This window comes from Rousettus aegyptiacus, unplaced genomic scaffold (assembly GCF_014176215.1).
Source record: "Rousettus aegyptiacus isolate mRouAeg1 unplaced genomic scaffold, mRouAeg1.p scaffold_m13_p_12, whole genome shotgun sequence".
Classification (NCBI taxonomy): Eukaryota; Metazoa; Chordata; class Mammalia; order Chiroptera; family Pteropodidae; genus Rousettus; species Rousettus aegyptiacus.
In genome coordinates, this window is record NW_023416287.1 from 36,797,394 (window position 1) to 36,819,540 (window position 22,147).

Below are 22,147 nucleotides of genomic sequence, written 5' to 3' on the forward strand. Positions count from 1 at the left end.
GGTGCCAACTTGCAAATATTTCTGCCCAGCCCAGTAGCAAATAAGCTCCCGCTGTTATCGGGAGTTGTGTTATGTAAGGAATAGGGGTAAATTTTCTTTTTTAATTAAAAGAGAAAATTTTATTTAACACACACACACACACAGGGAAACTTTGAGAAACAGAAAAGTCTGTAATTAGACAGGCCTGTTCTGACCACTTGAAAAATCTCGTTTAAAGTGATCCTTACACAATGTACCTTTTGCCTATGTTTCGATTCATGTTTATTACACTTTTTTAAAGGGGTAAAAATGTTAACATTGAGATAAACCAGTTAGGTATATTGAAAGCAATGTTTTAAACACTTGCACTTAAAATATGATTCTAAGATGGATGAATTTTTTAAAAATTAAGAACAATGCAAAATAAAAAGTTAATAATTTTATTACTTATTAGTACTTTATTATATAATTACATATTTTTATTATGACTAAAATGCCAGCTTCTGTTTGTTCATTTCTTACTCGCCTGTTTTCAAAATGAGTTTGAGGCCATTACCATAAAGACCCTATACACAATAAAATTCACAGTTGTTTTGGTGTAGTAAGATACTCTATACTGAGAATCTAGCATTGGCTTCACTTTATTGACTAATTATAAATCAAGGAACGAACAATGACTTCCTGCAGCTTACAAAATTCATCTTCGCAAATCTCACAAACATGTACACAGAACTATTGAATCATCATCATCATTTACAACTAACAGCATTTCCACACAGAGGAAAATCACAAAATATAGTCAGGGGGTGACAAGTGGCACTTTTGGAGAAGAAGGCAAAGGCACCCTTTTAATAAGTTACCCTTTTCTGAGAGGAAGAAGGAAAGAGAGTCCCAGACTCTGGGTTCTGTCACTATCTTGAATTGTGACCTGGGCAATTTACTAGGATTTTCTGGAGTTATATTTCTCGTTAACACAAAAAAAAAGTTGGAGAAGACCATCTCCCAGATTCCATCAGCACCAAAATTCATGTTTCATTAAATACATCTTGGCATACAAGCTGTATTAAAAAATTAAAAAATAAAAAAACACCTTACTTGCAAACCACTCTTTTTCTTACATCATTTCCTAACAAACCACTTCCCTACTATCACACTTAGGGGACCATACAGTTTTAAATTAATGGCTTATACTATAAATAAAAAGATTGTATTCCAAATTTCCTGATATACTTTTAGAGCTTCAAGCATAAGGTCACAGTTAGCACTGATGACAGATTAAAACATCATTTAGGGCAATCACTATTATTTGGTAAATATTTAAAACCACAAAACTCAACTATCTCTTTATTTAATAGTTTCCTTATTCATATTAAAAAAAAAAAATACCTGGCAATTGTAGACAGTTTATGTGACCAAATGAATAATAATTAGATGACACATTTTAATTTTAGTATGGGACTAAGATGATGCCCACTTAATTGCCTGGCAGTTCATCCAGACCTTTGACATTTTTCTCTCCCCCTGGATCTCACAAAAGCACTTGGGAGGTCAACAGATAATCATACATCCCAAATGAATCCACTTTCATTCTTATAAGAATGCTGCAAGATAGGAAGGAATTCTTTCCTGACTGGGACAGATTAGGGAAGAGACTTTAAGTGATTTGTTCAAGGCCACATAGCTAGAAGTAACAGAGCTGGGGTGAGAACCCAGAATCCATCTAACTCCCAAAAGCTCATCTTCTCTCCATTATTTTATGGTTAGTTCTTAAGTTAAGCATTCTTCTTGATCCATCTAACCATTGACAAAATAATAACAACTACGAGGACATCAAAATCATTAATAATCTTGGACTCAAAACTAATCTTCAAGTAAGAGCTGACAAGATTTCTTCATTAATGAAGGGAATGTAACCCCTGCAAACCAAAGCCAACCAACCAAACAAAAAAACACAACCACACGACAGTCTTGCTTGATTTAGTGACAAGTTCTCACTCTAATTCCAACACACTTGGATGCAGGGCTAGGCAACCGGTAAGGAATGAGGCCTAAGTACCTGCCAGTCTGAGCCTGGCTTCAGTCCATATCACATGGCAGTCTCAGTCCTATCAGAACTGGGAGATCAGGAAGGTGCTGACAGTGAGATATTAGATGAGAGTCACAGCAAAGTGAGCAGAGTATCTGTATTTCCAAGAGTACAGGCAGCAAAGCAAGTGGTCAGTACCACCAATGAGGCAAAAGGGCAACAGAGTTGGACGCTCACTAAAAGTTATGTGTAGATCACTTCATATATCCAATAGTGAAGCAAGGCAATCAGAGTACAAGTGATTATACTATTCAGGAGGGAAGTAAGTACATGTCAATTATTTCTGAGGTCTCTCATACATTTTTCATAAAGTCGAGATCATCCAATCATACTAAATCATTAAAAATTAATATGAACAGTTGCATTCTCTTATGTCACAATGAGAGTAATTGGCTTTACTTAAGGAACTAATTTTCTTTCTATCACCTTCTCTTACACATCCTACCTGTATTCTAAATATGCTCTTAATATATATCCTCCAAAACCACCCTCACATCAACTGAAGAGTAAATTAACTTCACCCTATAACTATCCATTCCAGCTCATGATTCACTATGCTTTCTCCCATAAAAGGGCTCAGTCAGGCCCATCCATTGTACTCACGCCTTTATTTGTGTAGTATGTCACATTTCCCCACTCCTTTCACACTGTTCTCTTGCAGAAATGCTTCATAAATTCTATGTGTCCATAAATACTAGTGCTTTCTAATAGCTGCAATAGGACCTTTAAAATTTCCACTTCGCAGGCAGTTATCTTCTGTTTTCTCTTCTCTTCCCCTCAGGGCAATGTCAGATTACTCATATTCTTAACCCTTCTAATCATGTGAGATGCAAAAAACATAACCATGTCCTTGGCTCTCTGCTTCCACCTATGGCCAGGACTTTATCCAAGACTTTATTTCTGCAGTTCTCCTCTCTCCCCCACAGATTACGTTGTTCTCCCTCAATGGACCATCCTCATGGCAAGAAAATATACTTTAATATCAACCACCATAAATCCTGCACTCCACACATGCCACCCACTCCAGCTAGCTCAATTTTCCTCACCAATACCTCTACAAAGCCTTGATTATATCTACTCCCTCCACTGCCCAGCTCTCATTTTCTCCTCATGCATTCCAAGTGGACCTCATTTTCCTAGAACATTCTAAACCACTTACATATTGTCAAAGCCAGTGATGAACTGGCCATTCTCCTCTTACTCAATACTTTTATCTAAGTATCTGCCACAAATGCTCCTCTAGTTTCCTTCCTTGCTCCCTGGCCACTCTTTCCCAGCAGCTGGCTCCTCCCCTTTGCCACTCATGGAGCTGGCCCTATGACACATATTTTCTCCCTAGGTTAGCCCATCTTGTCCTGTGGTTTTAAGCACAATTGCCCAACACACAATGGCTTTTTTTATTTCTAGCCTGAACTGCTCCCTGACTTTATTTCCATTCCCATACTTCTGATCATCCTTTACCTCTTCAGTTCCACCTGGCCCTCTGCTCAAGGCCATCATCAGCTCTTATCATTTTCTTAATCTCTACCAACCCCAAGCAAATCGAAAGAGGAAGTAGATGGCAGACAAGCAGGAAGGCCTAAAAAAGCTTTAAACTAATTGTAAAGAATAGATTATAACCTTCAAGACAAAGCTAATAAGGAAAATTTCTAATTAAAGTTCTAGAAATTTAAAGTTAGTTTAATTTTACTCTTAAATTTCTCAGTGATTAAAACTAATCTGCTATAAAATCTGATTCATTTTTTTGCATTTGCAGTGTTTTAATGAAAAAGACTTACCCTAAACAGTAACCCTGCCAAGCTCTGGGCAAACAAGTCCTTTATTTGTTTATCCTTTGGCTTCTGCATGACAGCTTCTGTTATCCTGAGTAGTATTTGCAACATCTGTTCCCTGGGCCACCCAAAATAAAAGCTCATATTATTAATCACATCTCCAAATCACTTTAATTTATAAATATGAGGAATTCTCTTAGGAATTCAGCAACATCAATAAACATGTATTACTCAAAAGTATTAAAAATCTGAATGCTCGCTACATAATAAATACCATATTTTACCAAAATGAGCGACCTTATGTTACAACAGTTCTAAAAATATGCCTCCTATGTCTACATCAATCGACAGGATAAACCAGGTATCATCCTGGCTTGATTTTTCTCCCCCTGCAGAGACGAGATTGTCTCTACAATTGCGGTGGGCACTCAGTGAACAGCTGTATCTATTTGACCTTATGCAGCACTCTTTAATTTTCACATCTATTATTTTACTTAACCTGTACAATCTCCCTATCTATCCTTGTGACAGAAAACAAAATTAACTTTCCAGTCTTTATTCTGGGGAGATATGAAGTCAGCATCATAGTATGACTGAATTCCACATTACTCTCATGGTAGAAAGGTTTGGAAAGGTAACTGTTGGTCACTGTGAGGCATGGAGCTTTGTGCCTAGAAGATCCTGATTCTCTACCATGGAAATTATGATATCTCAGTTACAGTGTCCCTCACAGAAGGGGCTTTTCATGTAAAAGGCCTTTGAAGATTGTAAAACACTAGAGAGACAAAATAACACTATTAATTATAATAGTAATAAGTTCTTTAGAACAGCCACAAGCTATTTTTCTTTCTTATGGCTAAGTTACACTCTTCATAGCAGAGTGTCTGCTCATTTCTTCTTTTCCTGAATCCCATGGAAACTGATAACACGTTATCTTTTGTATATAAAGGAGGTCTATTTGTTCTCTGAAGGAAAGCGCTCTAACCATTCATTTCTCTTTACAACTTTCTCCTTGGTTTTATTGCTCTTTAGTGATAAAATAGAGAACTGGACAAAGTCGTCTAGCCCAAGTCAGATAATGAGATCTCTAAATCATAGTTCCTTTATACTTTTCTCCTACTTCTGCATATTGAGACAGTATTTTTTCTTAACAAGATATTGAATCTCATTAAACTTCTCATGGTTAATGACCTTTAGAGACTTCCTGCCTTATTTGCGGTTGACTCCACTGGATTTTCATCCTGGGGTTATCTGTTGGCAAAATTCTCACTGCATTCTGGTCTACCTGTTTGCTTGTCCTATGCACTGCCTATGGATTCTGGAGCACAGAATAAGAAGAGCTATCAAGTCATAGGAGACCTGGGCAAGTGTGCATGGAGTAGACAGTGAATGCAAAGAGGAGAGGGTGGGAAGAAATGGCATAGAGCTGGGGATAGCCTGTTGTTCACCACATTCAAGGTCCCCAGGCACCTTCACAGTTAAAGGAAGGGCAGCCCCCAGTGTCACCACTGCCTTCTCATATTATGATGCTTAAGGCAATGAAAAAAAAAAAAACTCCTTTCACACCAATAGTTATATACCCATCCTGCGGACATGATGAGAACAAGAGATATAATAATTTCAAATAAGACCTCAGTCATGAGAACAGCTATAAAAAAAAAAATACAAACTTGATCAAAGCAATGACTGACAAAGACACAGGATTAATTTAATTTCTGAACCTGTGAAAGCTTAGAAATCCATGAAATTCTCTTGCAGAGTCTTCCGGAAGTAAAAGAAGATGAAAAATTATCTCGAGTTTGGAAAAATCTTTCCTAACAGTTTGACTTCAGCTTGTTCCCTTCTATTTTGTGAAACACTGACTTTTGGTCATCTTTATTAAAAGAGAACTGATCAAAGAGTGTAACAAAATTCTATCAAAGCACATGAAATTATGACCATAAGCTATCTTTTTGTTGGCAGAGGAATAGAGTTTTCTTGCACTTTATTATTTACTCTGTTATCATGATTTCACACAGATAGTATTGGTCCTCATTCACATACCAGTATTCACCATTTTGGGACCATTCTTAGCACCTCCCTAGCTACAGCTCTGGGCTAAACTACCACTGTTTATGGCCACAGACCTTGTGATCCACCCAATGCACTGTTTCTTATCCACATGGCAATCAGAGATCTTTTGGAAGCATAAATCAGATTTGTGTTGCACACAGAGAGGTAGCTAATGTCCTTCCTGTGGCCTGCAAGACCCTGTGCAATCTGGCTCTGACCAGAGCTGGCCCCTGTCTCATCCCCTCCCACTATCCCTCTTCTTCTCTGTCTGCTCCACTACATTGGCTGCCGTCTTGTCCTGCTTGGAACATACTGTACTTGTGACTTGCTGTTCCTTCTACCAGAAATGCTCTTCCCTCAGACCTTCCCATGGCTCCTTCCTTCCTTCCCTCAGGGGTCATCAGTAAGGCCTTCCCTAATAACTGATGAAAAAAACTCCTGTGCCCTCCAAACTGTCCCCTTCCCCAACTTTCTTGTTCTTCTTAGCACTTAATGGTACTGAATTTGCTTCTGTGTTCATTTTGTCTATCTATGTGGATGGAAACCTCATGAAGGCAGGAATAGTATCTGTCTAGTTTATCTTATATTCTTATAGCAGAAGCTTGACAGTTCTTAACTGGATGAAACAAAGGAGGAAGGGAGGGGAAGGGAACAGAGGGAGGGAAAAAAGAGAATTCATGGATTGTCTGGTACTAAAATATGTAAGAAAATCTTCTAGGGAAACAGGTCACATCCTTTTCTACGCTCTATTGACTATATCTCGATGAGTATTTTCATGTATTTCTATAATTTTTTTTATACTTTTACCTGGACATTTCTGAATTATTAAAGAACAAAGAACTGCTTAATTTTATTTCTCAAAATTTCCACAAAAAAAGATTATAAAAAATATTAAAATACCACTGATACAGCAGTATACTGAACTCATAGTTTTCAAAGGAAAAAAAAACATCAAAAATATTATTGATATAACTGTGGCATCAAAAAATAGATATTTCAGTTGAAAGCATACCGGCATTTCTCATCACTTTCAGTATTACTGACACGGCATTTGTTTAAATCACTTTGTTCACCACTCTAATATTTCCAACTTTAACAACTGCTTCTTGGCAAATAGTGCTGGGAAAGATGACAGTGGAATTTATATCTTAAAATAATTATTGTGATACCTGCAGTTTCTGTATTAGTAAACTTTCAGAATTCCTCTAGGCCTATACTTCCCTCATCTGAGAAAGAAAGGGCTGAATTCAGTGGCTCCAGAGGCCCCTGCCAGCTCAGTCCTGCTCATTTATATGTTTTTTGCTACCTGTAGACAGACCCTTCCAAAGCACCCTTTGTGCTAACTCAACAATGTCTAGAAAGGACATCCAGACCAAAGGCCTGGTAACAAAGACCCCCAAGAATTTCCAGGAGGTAAGTATGCCACCAGTGTTCGTCTGCAGTGGCCCCAGTGGACTGAGAGCCGAGGCCAAGGAACACTGAGAGGAGTGCTAACCACTGCCAGGCAAGCAGTGAGGACAGTTTGTCTGCTTGAAGACAGTGGCTGTGGCAGAGGAACATGTAAAGGGTGGACTAAAGAGACATTTTAAAGCAGAACTCAGAGGCTGTCTTTCTGATGCATTAAGGAAGAGTAGTGGAAAGTAGCTCTGAGGCACTCTCGTCTATGGCTTCGAACCTCTGAAAACACCTCAGAAACTGGAGTGATGTGAAGACATTCATTATGAGAGAAAGGCATGGGGAAAAAACCTCATGCATTGTTTGCCTTTAGGGATATTACAGAAAGACCAAACAAAAATAAAGAATAGAAATAAAAACACTTTGCATAAGTATATTTTAACAATGTCATTATATTTTTGACTATACTATTTGTTCATTGCTCTAACAATTTATCATTTAAAAGAATTGTTTTTCCAATATCAATTTAAAACTTCAAGTTTGAAGCAATACAAGTCAGTTAACAGCATTTTGGAGCACTTATAAACTCTCCTGGGCTTATGAAGAATGGTATTATTAAATATCAATTATATGCTTTTCCACAGAACTGATGTCAGTTTAAATTGGAAAAATCTAATATTAAAGTAAGAAGTCCATTTACTCTTAATTCAAGAACATTTTTAAAACAATAATGAAAATAAATGAATTACCAAAGTAATAGATACTTAATTCTTCATAAGTCACAGAAACTGTTATAAAAGACTGATTATCTCTTACTATTGATTCTGTAAAGCCCGATAAGTGGAGGCTGTAACATTTAATTATATTGAGAAACAGAAATATCTTTTTTATGATATTAATTTTAAATAATCTTACCATGTCTTTTTACTCATTGTAAGCTCCATTATCATGCGCCTAAAAATAATCAAAACAGCTTTACAAGCATCGACTTGTTCTTTTAAGAGCATGGGAACTTCAGCACATGGTTCCAGCAAAAAGACGTTTGCAGCATTTGTCAGAAATACCTTTCAACAGACAAATTTTACATTAGCAAGTATTTTAAATATATAAATCTGAATAAATTTTGCTTAAGGATACTATTACTATATCAATGAATCACCTTTGAGTTATTTCATTTAAGGTAAGTAGTAACAACACATACTCAAGATTTTTTTTTGTTTACTTCTTAGACTTACTTAAATACTGAAACACCTGAAAGACCTTTCCTAAAAAAAATTACTCTTACATATTATTATTGGAACTTAGAAATGTTATGAATTAGAAAAGCTTTTGAAGACTTCTTTTTGAAATCTCATTTTAAAAAAAAAAAAGGAAAAGAGAGAAAAAAGGTAAGATAGTATCACTGCTTCTGGATGAGAAGTTTGAGGGTAGGAGGAGAAAGGAAGAACAACCATGGTTCAGAAAGTGGTTCACAAGAACTATCTTATTATTGTTGAATCTCCCAGTACGTGAACAACTTGGTGACAGGAAGCACGCCCAGAACCACTCAACAAGGGTGTGGACCTCTAGGGGTAGTGAAATGCCAGGAAATAGCCAAAGCCACATGATTAGCATTACACATAATCCAGGAGCATATATTTTAAATATGATAACTATACTCGGCAGTAGAATAGAAAACCTAAGTGAATTCTTAACATAGAAACAGATTTCAAAAAAAAAATTTAGGCTCTGCCTCAAACCTTTAGTATACAAGGTCACGGTCCTATACTATCAGGGGTATTTCAGTAGAAAATTGTGAGAAGCACTGACCCAGGCTATCCTGTAGTAAGTTACTGCTTAGGAGCACTGCAATAAAATAACAATGTGCTACCATTTAGACAGATGAACCTCACAACCCCTCAATTTGTCTGAGTTGTCAATCTGGTGGTGGGAATGGATCACTTAGCTCCATCTATCTGGAGTTATATTCCCTCTTAGGTTTCCTTTGTGTTCAACAGTACAAACTCTGAGGATCTGGGAACACAAAGAACTTCTCTGACTCACCTGTAGATGAAATTCATTAACACAACATCTCAAACAGATGTACAAACTGACCAATGAAATAAAAATATTCAAAAGTCAAGCAGGTGAACTAAAATATTGACAGCCTCTAGGACGATCTTATGCAATATTAAAAAGGTATCATGTTCCAATTTTCCAGGAAGAATCACTAAATAAGCTCTATAATAGTTGATAAATGATAACAGCAATGATGAAGAATTTACTAGCCTTCAAGTAAGAAAAAAGAAAACAAAGAACACTTGACTAACAAACCAGAGCAGTTCTTTAAAGTATGCCACAGATGATATATTGCAATAGAGCTCCTTTATAATTCAATATATTTGGCTTTTTGATTTTGAGATCTTTGTATGTTCCCATGAAAAAACAGGAATCTTCATATATAATATTTCTTTAATTTTACTTTTTTAAAAAACAGCAAAATGCCAACTACATGAATACTTCTTATGACCACATTAGTATTAGTTAAGGTAAAAATAAAATAAGTCTACATTGTACTTGTCAAAAGCAACTATAGAAGAGTACTACCTGATCAAACCTCCATTTGGGTGCTTTTCACCAATGAACAAAACAAAAGGCCAAGGTACTGGTACAATGAGAACAAAAACAACTATTTGAATTCAAACTAAATAATTTTAAAAACTACAGCACTAAAATCAGGTAGAAAATTTTTTTCTTGCTTCAGCCAACTAGATATAACTTATCCTTTCAGAAAACAAAAACACTCTTCTGAACCCAGGGGGATAACTGGCACCCACAACCTCCACCAACTGACACTGGAGGCTGATGATGGCAATATAGCATCCACCTGGAAGACGGGACTGCCAAGGGACTCAAGGGAAGGATTCCTGAAAGCATTTTTGGTAGGGATTTGGGATATATTTATGAGCTGAACCAAAGTTCTTTGAAGATACTCAAATAAAACCTTAATTTTTTTAAAGTTAATTTCTAATCATTTGCTGATTTTCATTAAAAAAATGAGAAAACTCTTGAATTATGTTGTATTACAATGCCGATTAACCTGAAAACAAAAAGGCTTCCATGATAAGAAATTTTATCAAGAGACAGATGATAGAAATATAGTGTCATTGAAAACTGGGAACATGCATGCCATGCCCATGTCATCCCCAGACTCCACGCCTGTCCTCTCTGTGGGAGGTCTCATTGGACCCAACGGTAAACTCAGAGATGAGATGAAGGGTGGGTTGCTAGGGAGGAAAAGCACCCTGTGTTTTCACTTAGATGCCAAACAACTTTCATGCTGGATGGGACCAGAAGGTAATTTCCCAATCCCTGTTTTTGAGATAAAATTCCAAAGTGTAGGAGATTAAGTGATGAACCAAAGTTGTTCCTTCCAACGTTCCCAAGTGGTATCGGTTCTATTTCAAAAATTCAGATGAATATCTAAAAATTATTGGATTAACTATCATTCTTCACGAACACAGGCAATTTTAAAAGGAATATTACTTACAAGATTATATAATCAATCACATTTCTCTTACAAATTATAGTCTAGGTAACTAATTACCCATATGAGTTCAGAAGATACTTTTAAGATTTAAATCTCAGTCATTTCGCATTCACTGTATAATAATCCTTCTAAAACTACAAGTAGCACATATAGCTCCTTTGACTAGAAAAAAGTCTTTACAAATTTAAAGTGAGACATCAGGAAGAAAACTTAGAATGAGAATTTAAGAGCTGTTTACTGACAGACAGCTAAAAATATCACACTTTATATGTTATTCAAGTAAGCAAATGTTTAAATTGACTCCAACTGGAGACTTTTATGTCTCTGGCCCGCAGGCCGCATACCTGCAGCATAGCCTGGACCCCAGCTTTCACATTCTTATTTTCCTCTTCTGTCACACACCCTCTGCTCACAGCACTGGTGAAGGAGTAAGTTCGTCCCCAACTGGACGATCGTTTATGACCAGAACTTTCAGATGCAGTCTTTAGAAAATAATAGCCAGTTAACAGAGAGTGAAGAAGCACTTGTTTACATATTTAATTCCTTATGTTAACCAGAATTCATGAAAATATAGGTTCTACGAGGGCAAATCTCTTTTCCCACTTTGTTCACCACTCTATCTCCAACATTTAAAATAGTGCTCATCATTTAGTATGAGCTGAAGAAATAAACATCCAGTGACTGAATGAGTGTGTAATACAGACCTTTAAAATGTGTGATTAATTCTATTTGCTTATCTATTCATTCTGACCTCCTGACTAGTTATTAAAATGATTTTGCCAATATTAAAAAATCAAAATTATGTAATAAAGATATTCAAAAGTGATATACCTTTGGTTACAAATATTTTGAAATGTTAGTCATTAATTGCTACAACAAACACACACTTTTAGAAATTTCTCAGACTAGATTTCAAAATAGCATGCCAGAAATATAAATGTAACTTGTTTCTTTTGTGTTTCAGGAAGGGGTCCCACTCTGCCATTTTGGATTAATCCAGCCTGTTGCTTTATTGAACACAGACTAAGAGGTCCTTTCTGACAGCACCCACTCTCTGAGGAAAGCACCCAGCCCCATAATGAAGCTTACTTATGGTGGAGATAACCCTCATTACTTAGTTCTTTCAAGAAACATCATGACTGCTTCTGAAACAGGACACTACACAAGAAAAGATTGCCAAAACATTCTAAATTTAGTTTTTCAAATATTATTTATTTAAACGTGTCAGTGATAAGGAAGCGACATTTTTACGCTCATACAGAGATGTCTAAAATATGTTAGTTTATTAAACAACTCTGAATGAACAACGCTGAATGAAGCTGCAATGCACATGTGGACCTAGCCTGAGGGTTAGGAGATGACCCACAAATGATCTTGAATACAGCACAGAAGCAGCCTCACTGAAGCAGGTCCTCAGGGAACTCAGCAACTTAAGACTATTGAAGATGATACTGCCTGTGTCCCAGTGAATGGGATCCTTGACTAAGCATACTTTGCTAAAATATATACACTCCCAAATGAAACAAGACATAAAATAATACCTCCTTGATGTCGGTCTCTGAAAATCCTAATTTTTCAGCATCTTCTTGGGCAACTTCTTTTTTATCTGGTTCCTCCATGAACACAGGTTTGTCCTGGAGGATCCATTTTCTGTATACTTGAACTACTTTCCTTGTTACAGCTATGTCACAGGAAGGCAACAAAAATGCCTAAAATGAAAAGAGAAAATTCCCTTTAACTCCACACAAGCTCAGATCACTATAGAGCCACTTAACAGACATTTCCAATTACCAATTTCAGACTTTCCTTTGAAACATACAGCTTGTAAATATACTACACAGGACCATATCTTTTTGTGCACACCAACTTATCTGAGGAAAAAGGAATTTTTATAATTGTGCCATAAAAGATAATGCAATTTAAAAATAACTTCTCTATTCTGAATAATTTTTCCACAAAATAACCAAAATGCAGACCTATACAGGTATTTTAAATGGCTATATAAATCATAATTGTACAACTAGGAACTTTTCCCAATGAATCGAATATAGATTTTAACAGACCTATTAGTACAGCCAATTGCAGCCAGCTGTCACAACTCTCCCCAACTCCATGTTCAGTGACATCATGTTGGTAGCTTGAACTGGCCACTGTGAGAGCATTTACATCATAGAAGTTTACAAATGCTACCAATCAGGGCTTTTTTTTTTTGTCTTTGACTTTCTCTTTTCTTGTCTTTCTTCGTTTCCTTTCCTCTTTCCTTCCTCCCTCCCTTCTGTTTTTTGAGAGCCAGTTTTTCAATATTTACTAGCATATCATTGAGTACAGATACAAATGTTAATGAGAATACTAGCCAGCTGTAGCATTGTGCATATTTATGTGAACTTCTTAATGGCAAAAAATCCCTTACATATCAACACATACAAGTTTTGATTTCATGTAATAATTTCAAAAATGTAAATAAAAATGTAAAGGCAAAATGCATTTCCCTTTTTAGTACTGGCTTTAAGAAATATTTCTGTATGAGGGTGAACATGAAGAAGTACTCAACACTCCAATGAATGCATTAATTTCACAGATGAAAAATTAAGATGAGACTCAGAACACCTGAGATATTTTCCCAAAGTTACAAAGTTCATTAACAATGAATCCAGGTCTTTTAAAAAGTGTTTAATAATGTTTATTACATCATTTCAATTTTTCCCACTTAACAAATGACACACTCTTTTAATTACCCATTTATTTTTTTTTTAATAATTTTTATTGGATATATGTACCACACCTTCTTTATCCAATCATCTATTTAAGGATATTTGGTGGTTTCCATGTCTTGGCCACCATGAATAATGCTACATTGAACACAGAAGTGCATATATCTTTTGGATGAATGTTTTCAAATTTTTTGGATACCCAGAAGAGGGATTGCTAGGTCATATGGTAAGTCCATTCTTAATTTCTGAGGAATCTCTATACTGTTTTCCATAGTGGCTGTACCAATTTACATTCCTAGCAGCAGTGTTATGAGGGTTCTTTTTCCCTACAACCTCTCCAACACTCGTGATTATTTGTCCTGTTGACGATAGCCATTCTAACAGGTGTGAGGTGGTATCTCATTGTAGTTTTGATTTGCATTTCCCCAATAGTTAATGAAGTTGAGTATCTTTTCACATGTTTGTTGGCCATATGTATATCTTTTGGGGAAAATTCTCTGTTTGGGTCCTCTGCCCAATTTTTAATTGGATTTTATGTTTTTCTGTCATTGAGTTACATGATTTCTTTAGAATATTTTTTGGATATTAGCACCTTATAGGAGATATTGTTTACAAATATCACCTCCTACTAAGTTGGTTCCTTGTTTTGTTGATGATTTCTTTTGCTGTGCAGAAGTTTTACTCAGCCATAAAAAGAGATAAAATACTGCCATTTGCGACAACATGGAAAGATCTTGAGATCATGCTAAGTGAAGTCAAACAGAAAAACTTGAGAACCACATGATGTCACTCATTTGTGGAATATAAAACTGGAAGCAACAAATGAAGAAGAAGAAGAAGAAACGAATAAAAACTCATAGGCACAGACAACAGTTTAGTGGTTACCGGAAGGAAAGTGGGGAAGGGAGAGGTATAAAAGTGCAAACGGGGTCAAATATGTGGTAACGAAAGATTTGACCTTAGGTGGTGAACACTCAATGCAATATACAGATGATGTATTATTGAACTGTACACGTGACACCTATATAATTTTATTAACCAATATCACCCCAATATATAAAAATTTATTTTTCAATTACAGTTAACATTAATACAATACATTATATTAGTTTCAGATGTACAACAAAGTGATTAAACATTTATACCACTTACAAAGTGATCACCCCCATAAATCCAGTAACCATCTGACACCACATAGTTATTACAGTATTAATGACTATATTCCTTAGCTGTACTTTACATTCCCATGACTATTTTGTAACTACCAATTTGTACTTCTTAATCACTTCTTTTTCTCCATTTCCCCAACCTCCTTCCCTTCTGGCATCTATCAAAATGTCCTCTGTATCTATGAGTTTTCTGTTTTGTTCACTTATTTTGTTCTTTAGATTCCATATAGAAGGGAAGTCATGGGTCGCTTGTCTCTGACTTACTTCACTCAGAACAATACCTTCTGGGTCTATCTATGTTGTTGCAGATGGCAAGATTTCATTCTTTTTTTTATGGCTGAGTAATGTTCTTTTGTAGATATGTACTACCTCCTCTTTATCCATTCATCCATCCATTGATGAACACACACCAAGGCTGCCTCCATATCTTGGCTGGTGTAAATAATGCTGCAATAAATATATGAACTCACATTTCCCTTTAAAGTAGTGCTTTAGGTTTTTTCAGATAAATACTCAGAAGTGGGATTACTGGGTCCTTCACAGTCTTTTGTTATGGCCTTTGTTTTAAAGTCAATTTTGTCTGGTACGAGTATTGCCACTCCAGTTTTTTTTTTTTCTCATTTCCATTGTCATGAAATATCTTTTTACATTACTTTACTTTCAGTCTGTGTTTGTCTTTTGATCTGAAGTGAGTCTCGTAGGCAGCATATGTAAGGGTCTTGTTTTCTTATCCATTCAGCCACCCTATGTCTTTTGATTGGAGCATTTAATCCATTTACATTTAAAGTAATTGTTGACAGATATGTAGTTATTGCCATTTTATTATTCATATTTTTGATCTTCCCTCTTCTTAAAGAATTCCCTTTAACATTTCTTGTAATACTGGTTTGGTGATGAACTCCTTTAGCTTTTTCTTCTCTGGCAAGCTCTTTCTCTCTTCTTCAATTTCAAATATAAGTTTGCTGGGTAGAGTACTCTTGGTTTTAGGTCTTTGCTTTTCAACACTTTCAATGTCTCATTACAATCCCTTCTGGCCTGCAGAGTTTCTATGGAGAAATCAGCTGATGGTCTTATGGGATCTCCCTTGTGGGTAACTGCTTTTCTCTTGCTATTAAGATTCTCTCTTTCACCTTTGGCATTTTAATTATGATGTGTCTTAGTGTGGGTTTCTTTGGGTTTCTTTTTATTGGATCTCTCTGCACTTCCTGGGTTTGTATGTCTATTTTCTTTGCCAGGTTATGGAAGCTTCCCATCAAATAGGTTTTCAATTCCTGGCTCTCTCTCCTCTTCTTCTGGTACCCCTATGACATGAATGTTGGTACTGTTTTTGTCCCAGAGTCCTCTTAAACTATTCTCATTTTTTTGCATTCTTTTTTCTTTTTGCTGCTCTGGGTATTTTCTGCTACCTTATCTTCCAAATCTTTGATTCAAGCCTCTGCTTCATCTAAACATCTAATCCCTTTTATGTATTCTTCATTTCAGTTACTGTATTCTTCATTTGTGACTGGTTCTTTGTTGTTTTCTATCTTTATTTTTATGTTTCTTATCTCTTTGTTAAAGTTCTCACTGAGATCGTTGAGCATCTTTATAACCAATGTTTTGAACTATGCATTGGGTAGATTGCTTATCTTCATTTTCTTTTTCTAGATCTTTGTTCTGTTCTTTCATATAGTACATGTTTATCCCCTGTACCATATCTCTTGTTATTGCTTCTATATATTAGGTAGAGCTGCTATGTCTCCCAGTCTTGTGTATGGAAAAGCCACTGAAGGTAGCTTTGGTGAGCCTATAAGTTAGGTGCAGTGGGTCTCAGAGAATCACCAGGGTGGGGCAAATGGAGTCAGCCAAGTTGATAAGTTGATAGGGACTCAGATATGGTGCCCCCTTGAGTCTGCACTTCTGTCTGAGAGAAGGTTGCCCCTCTAGCCCTTGCCCAGAAGCCAGATAGTTCAGTTCTTCCCTGAATGTCCGTAACACCTTTCAAACTGCTGCCCCATCACTGGAGCTCAGAGTGAGTGAGTCCATCAGTAAATCTGTGTGCAGGTCCTTTAAAAGGAACATCTAGGATTCCAGCAGTGCTCTGTCTCACTCAGCTACATTCTCTACTGGTTTTTAAAGTCAGAGATATGGGGACTTGTCTTTCTGGAACTGGAACTCTGGCTAGGGAGTCTGGTGGGGGGCTGGGAGGTCTTGCTCCTCAGGAGGGACTTCCATAGTCAAGTTGTCGCCCTGATTTTTAACCATTACACATGGTGTGGTACCAGCCCATTCTGTATCTCCACCCCTCCTACCAGTCTTGAGTTGGCTTCTTCTGTATATCTTTCATTATAGGACTTATGTTTAGCTAGACTTCAGGTGGTTCTCAGTGAGACTTGCTCTGTAGTTTAGTTGTAATTCTGATGTGGTCATGAGAGGAGGCAAGCACAGCATTTACCTACTCCACTATCTTGACTGGAAGTCTGAATCCAGATCTTGCTCTCAAGTTTCAAAGATTTGTTTTAATACTGTCCTAACGTTAGAGACAGATTTCAATTTTACAAGCTTTCATGCAAAATATTAATCTCCATAGATAGAAGTCACGTTCCATCAGATTCCAGAATAGAAGAATTTGTGTTTAGACAAGATTGTAACATACCAGTGTATCTAATATTCTGATATATTTTGCAAGAAAAATCAACAAAGACAAAGAACAGTATAACAAAGTACACTGATGTCCCATTCTAATTTTGCTCCAAAATTTTATTACAAATATTTTCACTCATACGAAAAAAGTTGAAAGACTTTTTATGGTGAATATCCATATACTATTAGCATTTGCTCTATTTGCATTATCAAATATATGTCAATCCACCCCTCTATCTATCCTTCTTACAATTCATTTTATTTTTGATACATTTCAAAGAAAGCTGCAGACATCAGTATATTTCACCCCAAATGTTTCAGCATGTAATTGCTGAGTTAAAAATTGTTTATCATACTTAAGGTAAAATGTATAAACAATGAAATACGCAAATGTTAAATGAGCCATTTGATGATTTTTGACAAATGTAGACAATTACATAACCCAAATCTAATGTCAAGGTATATCATGTTATCTGCCTCCCATCTGCCTCCCAGAAAGCAAATATAAATCCTCCCTGGAAGAAAATAAAATCATAATAAAACCAAAATTATTTGTATATACAATCTGGTTACTATTATAGCAGTACATTAATAAAAAATCAGAAATATGAGGAAAGACGTCAATAACCATTAAAATATTACAAATGAGTGTAAAAATATTAATCTGAAGGAGAAAAATGGAGTGCTAAAAACAACCGGTCTGAAAGAATTCAAGACAACTTGAAAGTAAAAAGTAAGGTAGTAAACTTAAACACAGTTACAGCTGTTGTTATGTTAACTATAGGAATAATGCTCCAATGAAAAGACAGAAATTATAAGGCTGGATTTTAAAAACTATTAAAAAGACAATATGCCATTTTAAAAAGGATACCAAAACATATAGATATGAAGAAGCTGAAAGTAAAAAGTTAGAAAAAGATATGCCATGCAAAAACTACCCAAAAGAAATCCAGCAGAGATAAATTAACGGGCAAGATCAACTGTGAGGGAAAAAGAAAGTACTAAAGGTAAACAGAAAATTCTTAACGATAAAAGATTCAGTTCAAAGAAACATGTAATATTTCTAAATCTGTACTGCAACTAATAATTATGTCTCAAACATATATATAACAAATATGGATAGACTGATGAAAAAAAAATAGACAAATCCACAGTCAAAGAAGCAACTGACAGAACAGATAAAAAATAATGATAGAGAAGAGTTGAACACATAATCCATACATTCTCACTATATCTTCCATTTCTTGACCTTTCATATTTTTCATCTCTGTCTCTCTGAGGTGTATTCAGAATAATTATTTTTAAAAAATTTATTTATTTTAATTAGTTTCAAGTAGACAGTACATTGGTTAGACATCTACATAGTTCGTAAAATGATCCCCCCATATGCTCCCTCCCTCCCCTGACCCTCCACCTAGCCAACATATTAATGCTAACTGCATACCCTATGCTATGCTCCCCATCTCCATGACCATCCATCCATCAGCTACTAATTTGTACTTCTTTAACCCTTTACCCCATTCTCCTATCCCCTCAAAACCCCCTCCCCTCTGTCCGTCACCAAACTGTCCACTATATTTGTGAGTCTCTTTTTGATTAGTTTGTTCTTTTTATTCCTTATATTCTGCATACAAGTGAAATCATATAACGCTTATCTTTCTCTGTCTGACTTAAATACCTTCTAGGTCCATCAAAGCAATATCTTTTTCCATCCCCTTCCTTTTAGTTTGTGTGTGTCTTTTAATTTGAAGTGAGTCTTTGCATTTTTTCTTCTTAAAGAAGTCCCTCCGACATTTCCTGTAATACTGGCTTGGTGGTGACAAATTCCTTTAGCTTATTTTTGTCTGGGAAGCTCTTTATCTGTCCTTCAATTCTAAATGATAGCTTTGCTGGATTAAGTATCCTTCATTGTAGATCCGGGGTCTTCATCCTGTTGAGTATTTTTTGCCAAGCCCTTCTATCCTACATAGTTTCTTTTGAGAAATCAGCTGCCAGTCTTATGGGTATTCCCTTATAAGTAATTATCTATTTTTCTCTTGCTGCTTTTAATATTCTTTCTTTGCATTTAACCTTTGGCATTTTAATTATGATGTGTCTCAGTGTGGGCCGCTTTGGATCTGTGATTTTTAAAATTCTCTGAGCTTCCTGGGGTCTTATGTCCTTTTCCTTCACCAGATTAGGGAAATTTTCCATCATTATTTCTTCAAACAGCTGTTCAACATCTTGATTTTCTTCAGTTACACTGATCGGACGAATATTTGGACCCTTAATAGTATCCCATATGCTCCTTAAATTATTTTTATAGTCTTGGCATCTTATCTCTTGTCATTCTGCTTGTGTGTCCTTGGCTTTCCTGTTCTCTAGATAGGGCATTTGATACTTTTCTTTATTCACTTTGTTTATTCCATTTAATATACTTCTCATCTCAGATAATGTGTTCTTCATTTCTGACTGGTTCCCTTTTATAATTTCCATTTCCATTTTTGTTTATCTCTTTGCTGAATTTATCTACACTTCCCAAAAGTTCATTGAGCATCTTTATAACTAGTGTTTTGAACTCTGCATCTGTTAGATTACTTAACTCCATTATATCTGGATCTCTGTTCTGTTCTCTCATACAGTTTCTGCTTCTCTGTCTTCCAATTTTGGCTGCCTTTCCACGTCTGTCTCTATGTACTAAGAAGGAAAGCTCCAAAATCTGATGATTTTATTAGTGTGGATTTATGAAGTATGTGTCCAGTGGCACAGTCCTGAGAGGGGTTCAGCTGTAGGCCAAACTCAGCCCAAACCTCTGTCCCTCTGGGACTACCTGTTAAGATTCAGCAAGCAATCCACAGATGCTGTACTTATAGTTGCCTCAAAAGACCACACCAGAAACTGAGGCCAGTTGCCTCCAGTGTAAGTCAAGGCACTGCTCAGCAAGGAGCACCTGACTCGCTGAGGACATACCTGGATATGGCTTGGGTGGGGCTATGAGTTTGGGGAGGTGCAGTTTCAAGGAATCCTCTGGGCTGAGCGACCTCTGTTATCCAGTTTGATGACATCATGGCTATGGCAGTGTTGTGTCCTACACACTGGTACGGGGGAGGGCTCAATAGGGAACAATGGATTCCGCAGGCACTTCTGTACAGAGGAAGTCTCACCTCGGCTCTCACTCCAGCAATGTCTCCCTAGAAGTCCCTGGTGCCTCCTGCACACAGCCTAATTGGCACTGGTGCTCAGAGCGAGCAGGTCCATCAACAGGAAAATCCACTTGCAGATGCGGCCCCCTTTAAGAGCCTTCTGCCTCTGTCTCACTCAGCTGCTCGAGACTGGGCAGCCCCAGGTCCTCTCCCCATCCTACCCTCTGCCATTACAGGGTAATTTCTTGGATTTCTCCCTAGTTGTATGACTTGTTTATCTAGATCCCAGGTGATTTTTCCTTGCTGCTGCTCCTTTCTTCCATCATATTTTTGATTTGGTCACCAGAGGGATGAACAGAGCCTCTATCATCTACACCATTTATTTTTTCCTCCCCCAGAATAACTTCTTTAGCTATGTCATCCAGTTCATTCTCTTTGGCTGCATCTAATTTGCTAGTACATTTATTGAGGTTTTCCTCTAATATTTCAATTGTTATTTTTTCTAGAACTTCTATTTTCTTACTATTCAAATCTATTTAGTCATTTAATAAAGTTTCTTGTTTTCTGCAAACATTTTCAAGCTTGTCTTTTATTTCTTTAAACATGTTTAAAGGTATTCATATTAAAGTCTCAACTGTATAACTAAAGTCCCTGTGAGGTCTTCTTGCTTCTTCTGATTTGCATGTCCAGCAAAGTTTTCAGTTATAAATTCCTAAGTGGAAGAAAGAGTGACCCCAAATTACTATACCCAGCTAAACTGCTATTCACAGGTAAAGGCAAAAGGAAAACGCTCCTCTTCATAAAAGGACTAAGGGAATAAAGTTTCCAAGACAACTTTTTATAAATACCTATGCAATGACAAAACAAGGCTAACCAAGAAGTCAATCAAATAAAATATATATTTTAGGAATGTGGACACCAGGAGTAATGAATCTATCTAAATACCAAGAACCAAGACTAAACAACTGCACAGTATGATTCCAAAACAGACTGCAAATAATGATTAATTTGTAATATAAATTTACAATATAATGAAATTAGCACATGAGTGAAGAGGCTAAAGAAAGTATAAGGCTGCTAATTTCTTGTATTTCATTACAAAAAATAAATAAGTGCTATCTAAAATAACAACATGTAGCTTAAAGGTAACTCCAACACCTCAATGTTATTATAATCATTTTATTATAGACAAATCTTTTAGCAATATTTCTTGTGGTAAAACAGTGTTTATTTGAATTTCAACAATTTCTTTGAATTTGTTTTCTTCTGTTAAATTCAATAAAATTCAGAATTCTTCATTAAAATATATTAAAGATCCGCTAAGAATTAAAGATCACATTGTCATAAAGTTATTCTGTCAGTCCCCTACCCTTACCCCTGGCACTTCTATATACCTACCTTTGCCCCTACCTTGACCTCAGTCAACTCTGTCTGGTTTCACCTTTTTCTGCCTTTGTCTGCCTGCCTGCCTGTCCATCTATACTTGCCTGGCAAATTCTATATCTGCCTGTCTGTCTGCAACTACCCACCTATTCATCTACACCTTATTTCAATCTCTGCCAGCTGGCCTTTCTGCACCATTTCCTCTCTGCCAATATCTTATCTGCCTATCTAGTTAGCCAGGCCAGCAGCCATGTATACACATATAGAAATACCTAAAGTGATGCTCTTCCAGCATTAATAGTGGTTATTTAGATGGTAGTGATTTGA

The 22,147-nt window shown here is 36.3% G+C and overlaps 1 protein-coding gene across 5 annotated transcripts in view; it reads right to left on the bottom strand.

The window, feature by feature from the left end:
* Nucleotides 1–22,147, bottom strand: part of RALGAPA2 (Ral GTPase activating protein catalytic subunit alpha 2) — a 284,872-nt gene that overhangs the window by 186,283 nt on the left and 76,442 nt on the right. For all 5 annotated transcript variants that reach the window (XM_036229723.1, XM_036229721.1, XM_036229724.1 and 2 more), the window contains exons 11-14: nt 12,355–12,522; nt 11,158–11,295; nt 8,200–8,348; nt 3,844–3,955 (exon numbers count right to left, since the gene is read on the bottom strand). In XM_036229723.1, coding sequence (XP_036085616.1) covers nt 3,844–3,955; nt 8,200–8,348; nt 11,158–11,295; nt 12,355–12,522 — 567 coding nt within the window. The remainder of the gene's footprint in view (nt 1–3,843; nt 3,956–8,199; nt 8,349–11,157; nt 11,296–12,354; nt 12,523–22,147) is intronic.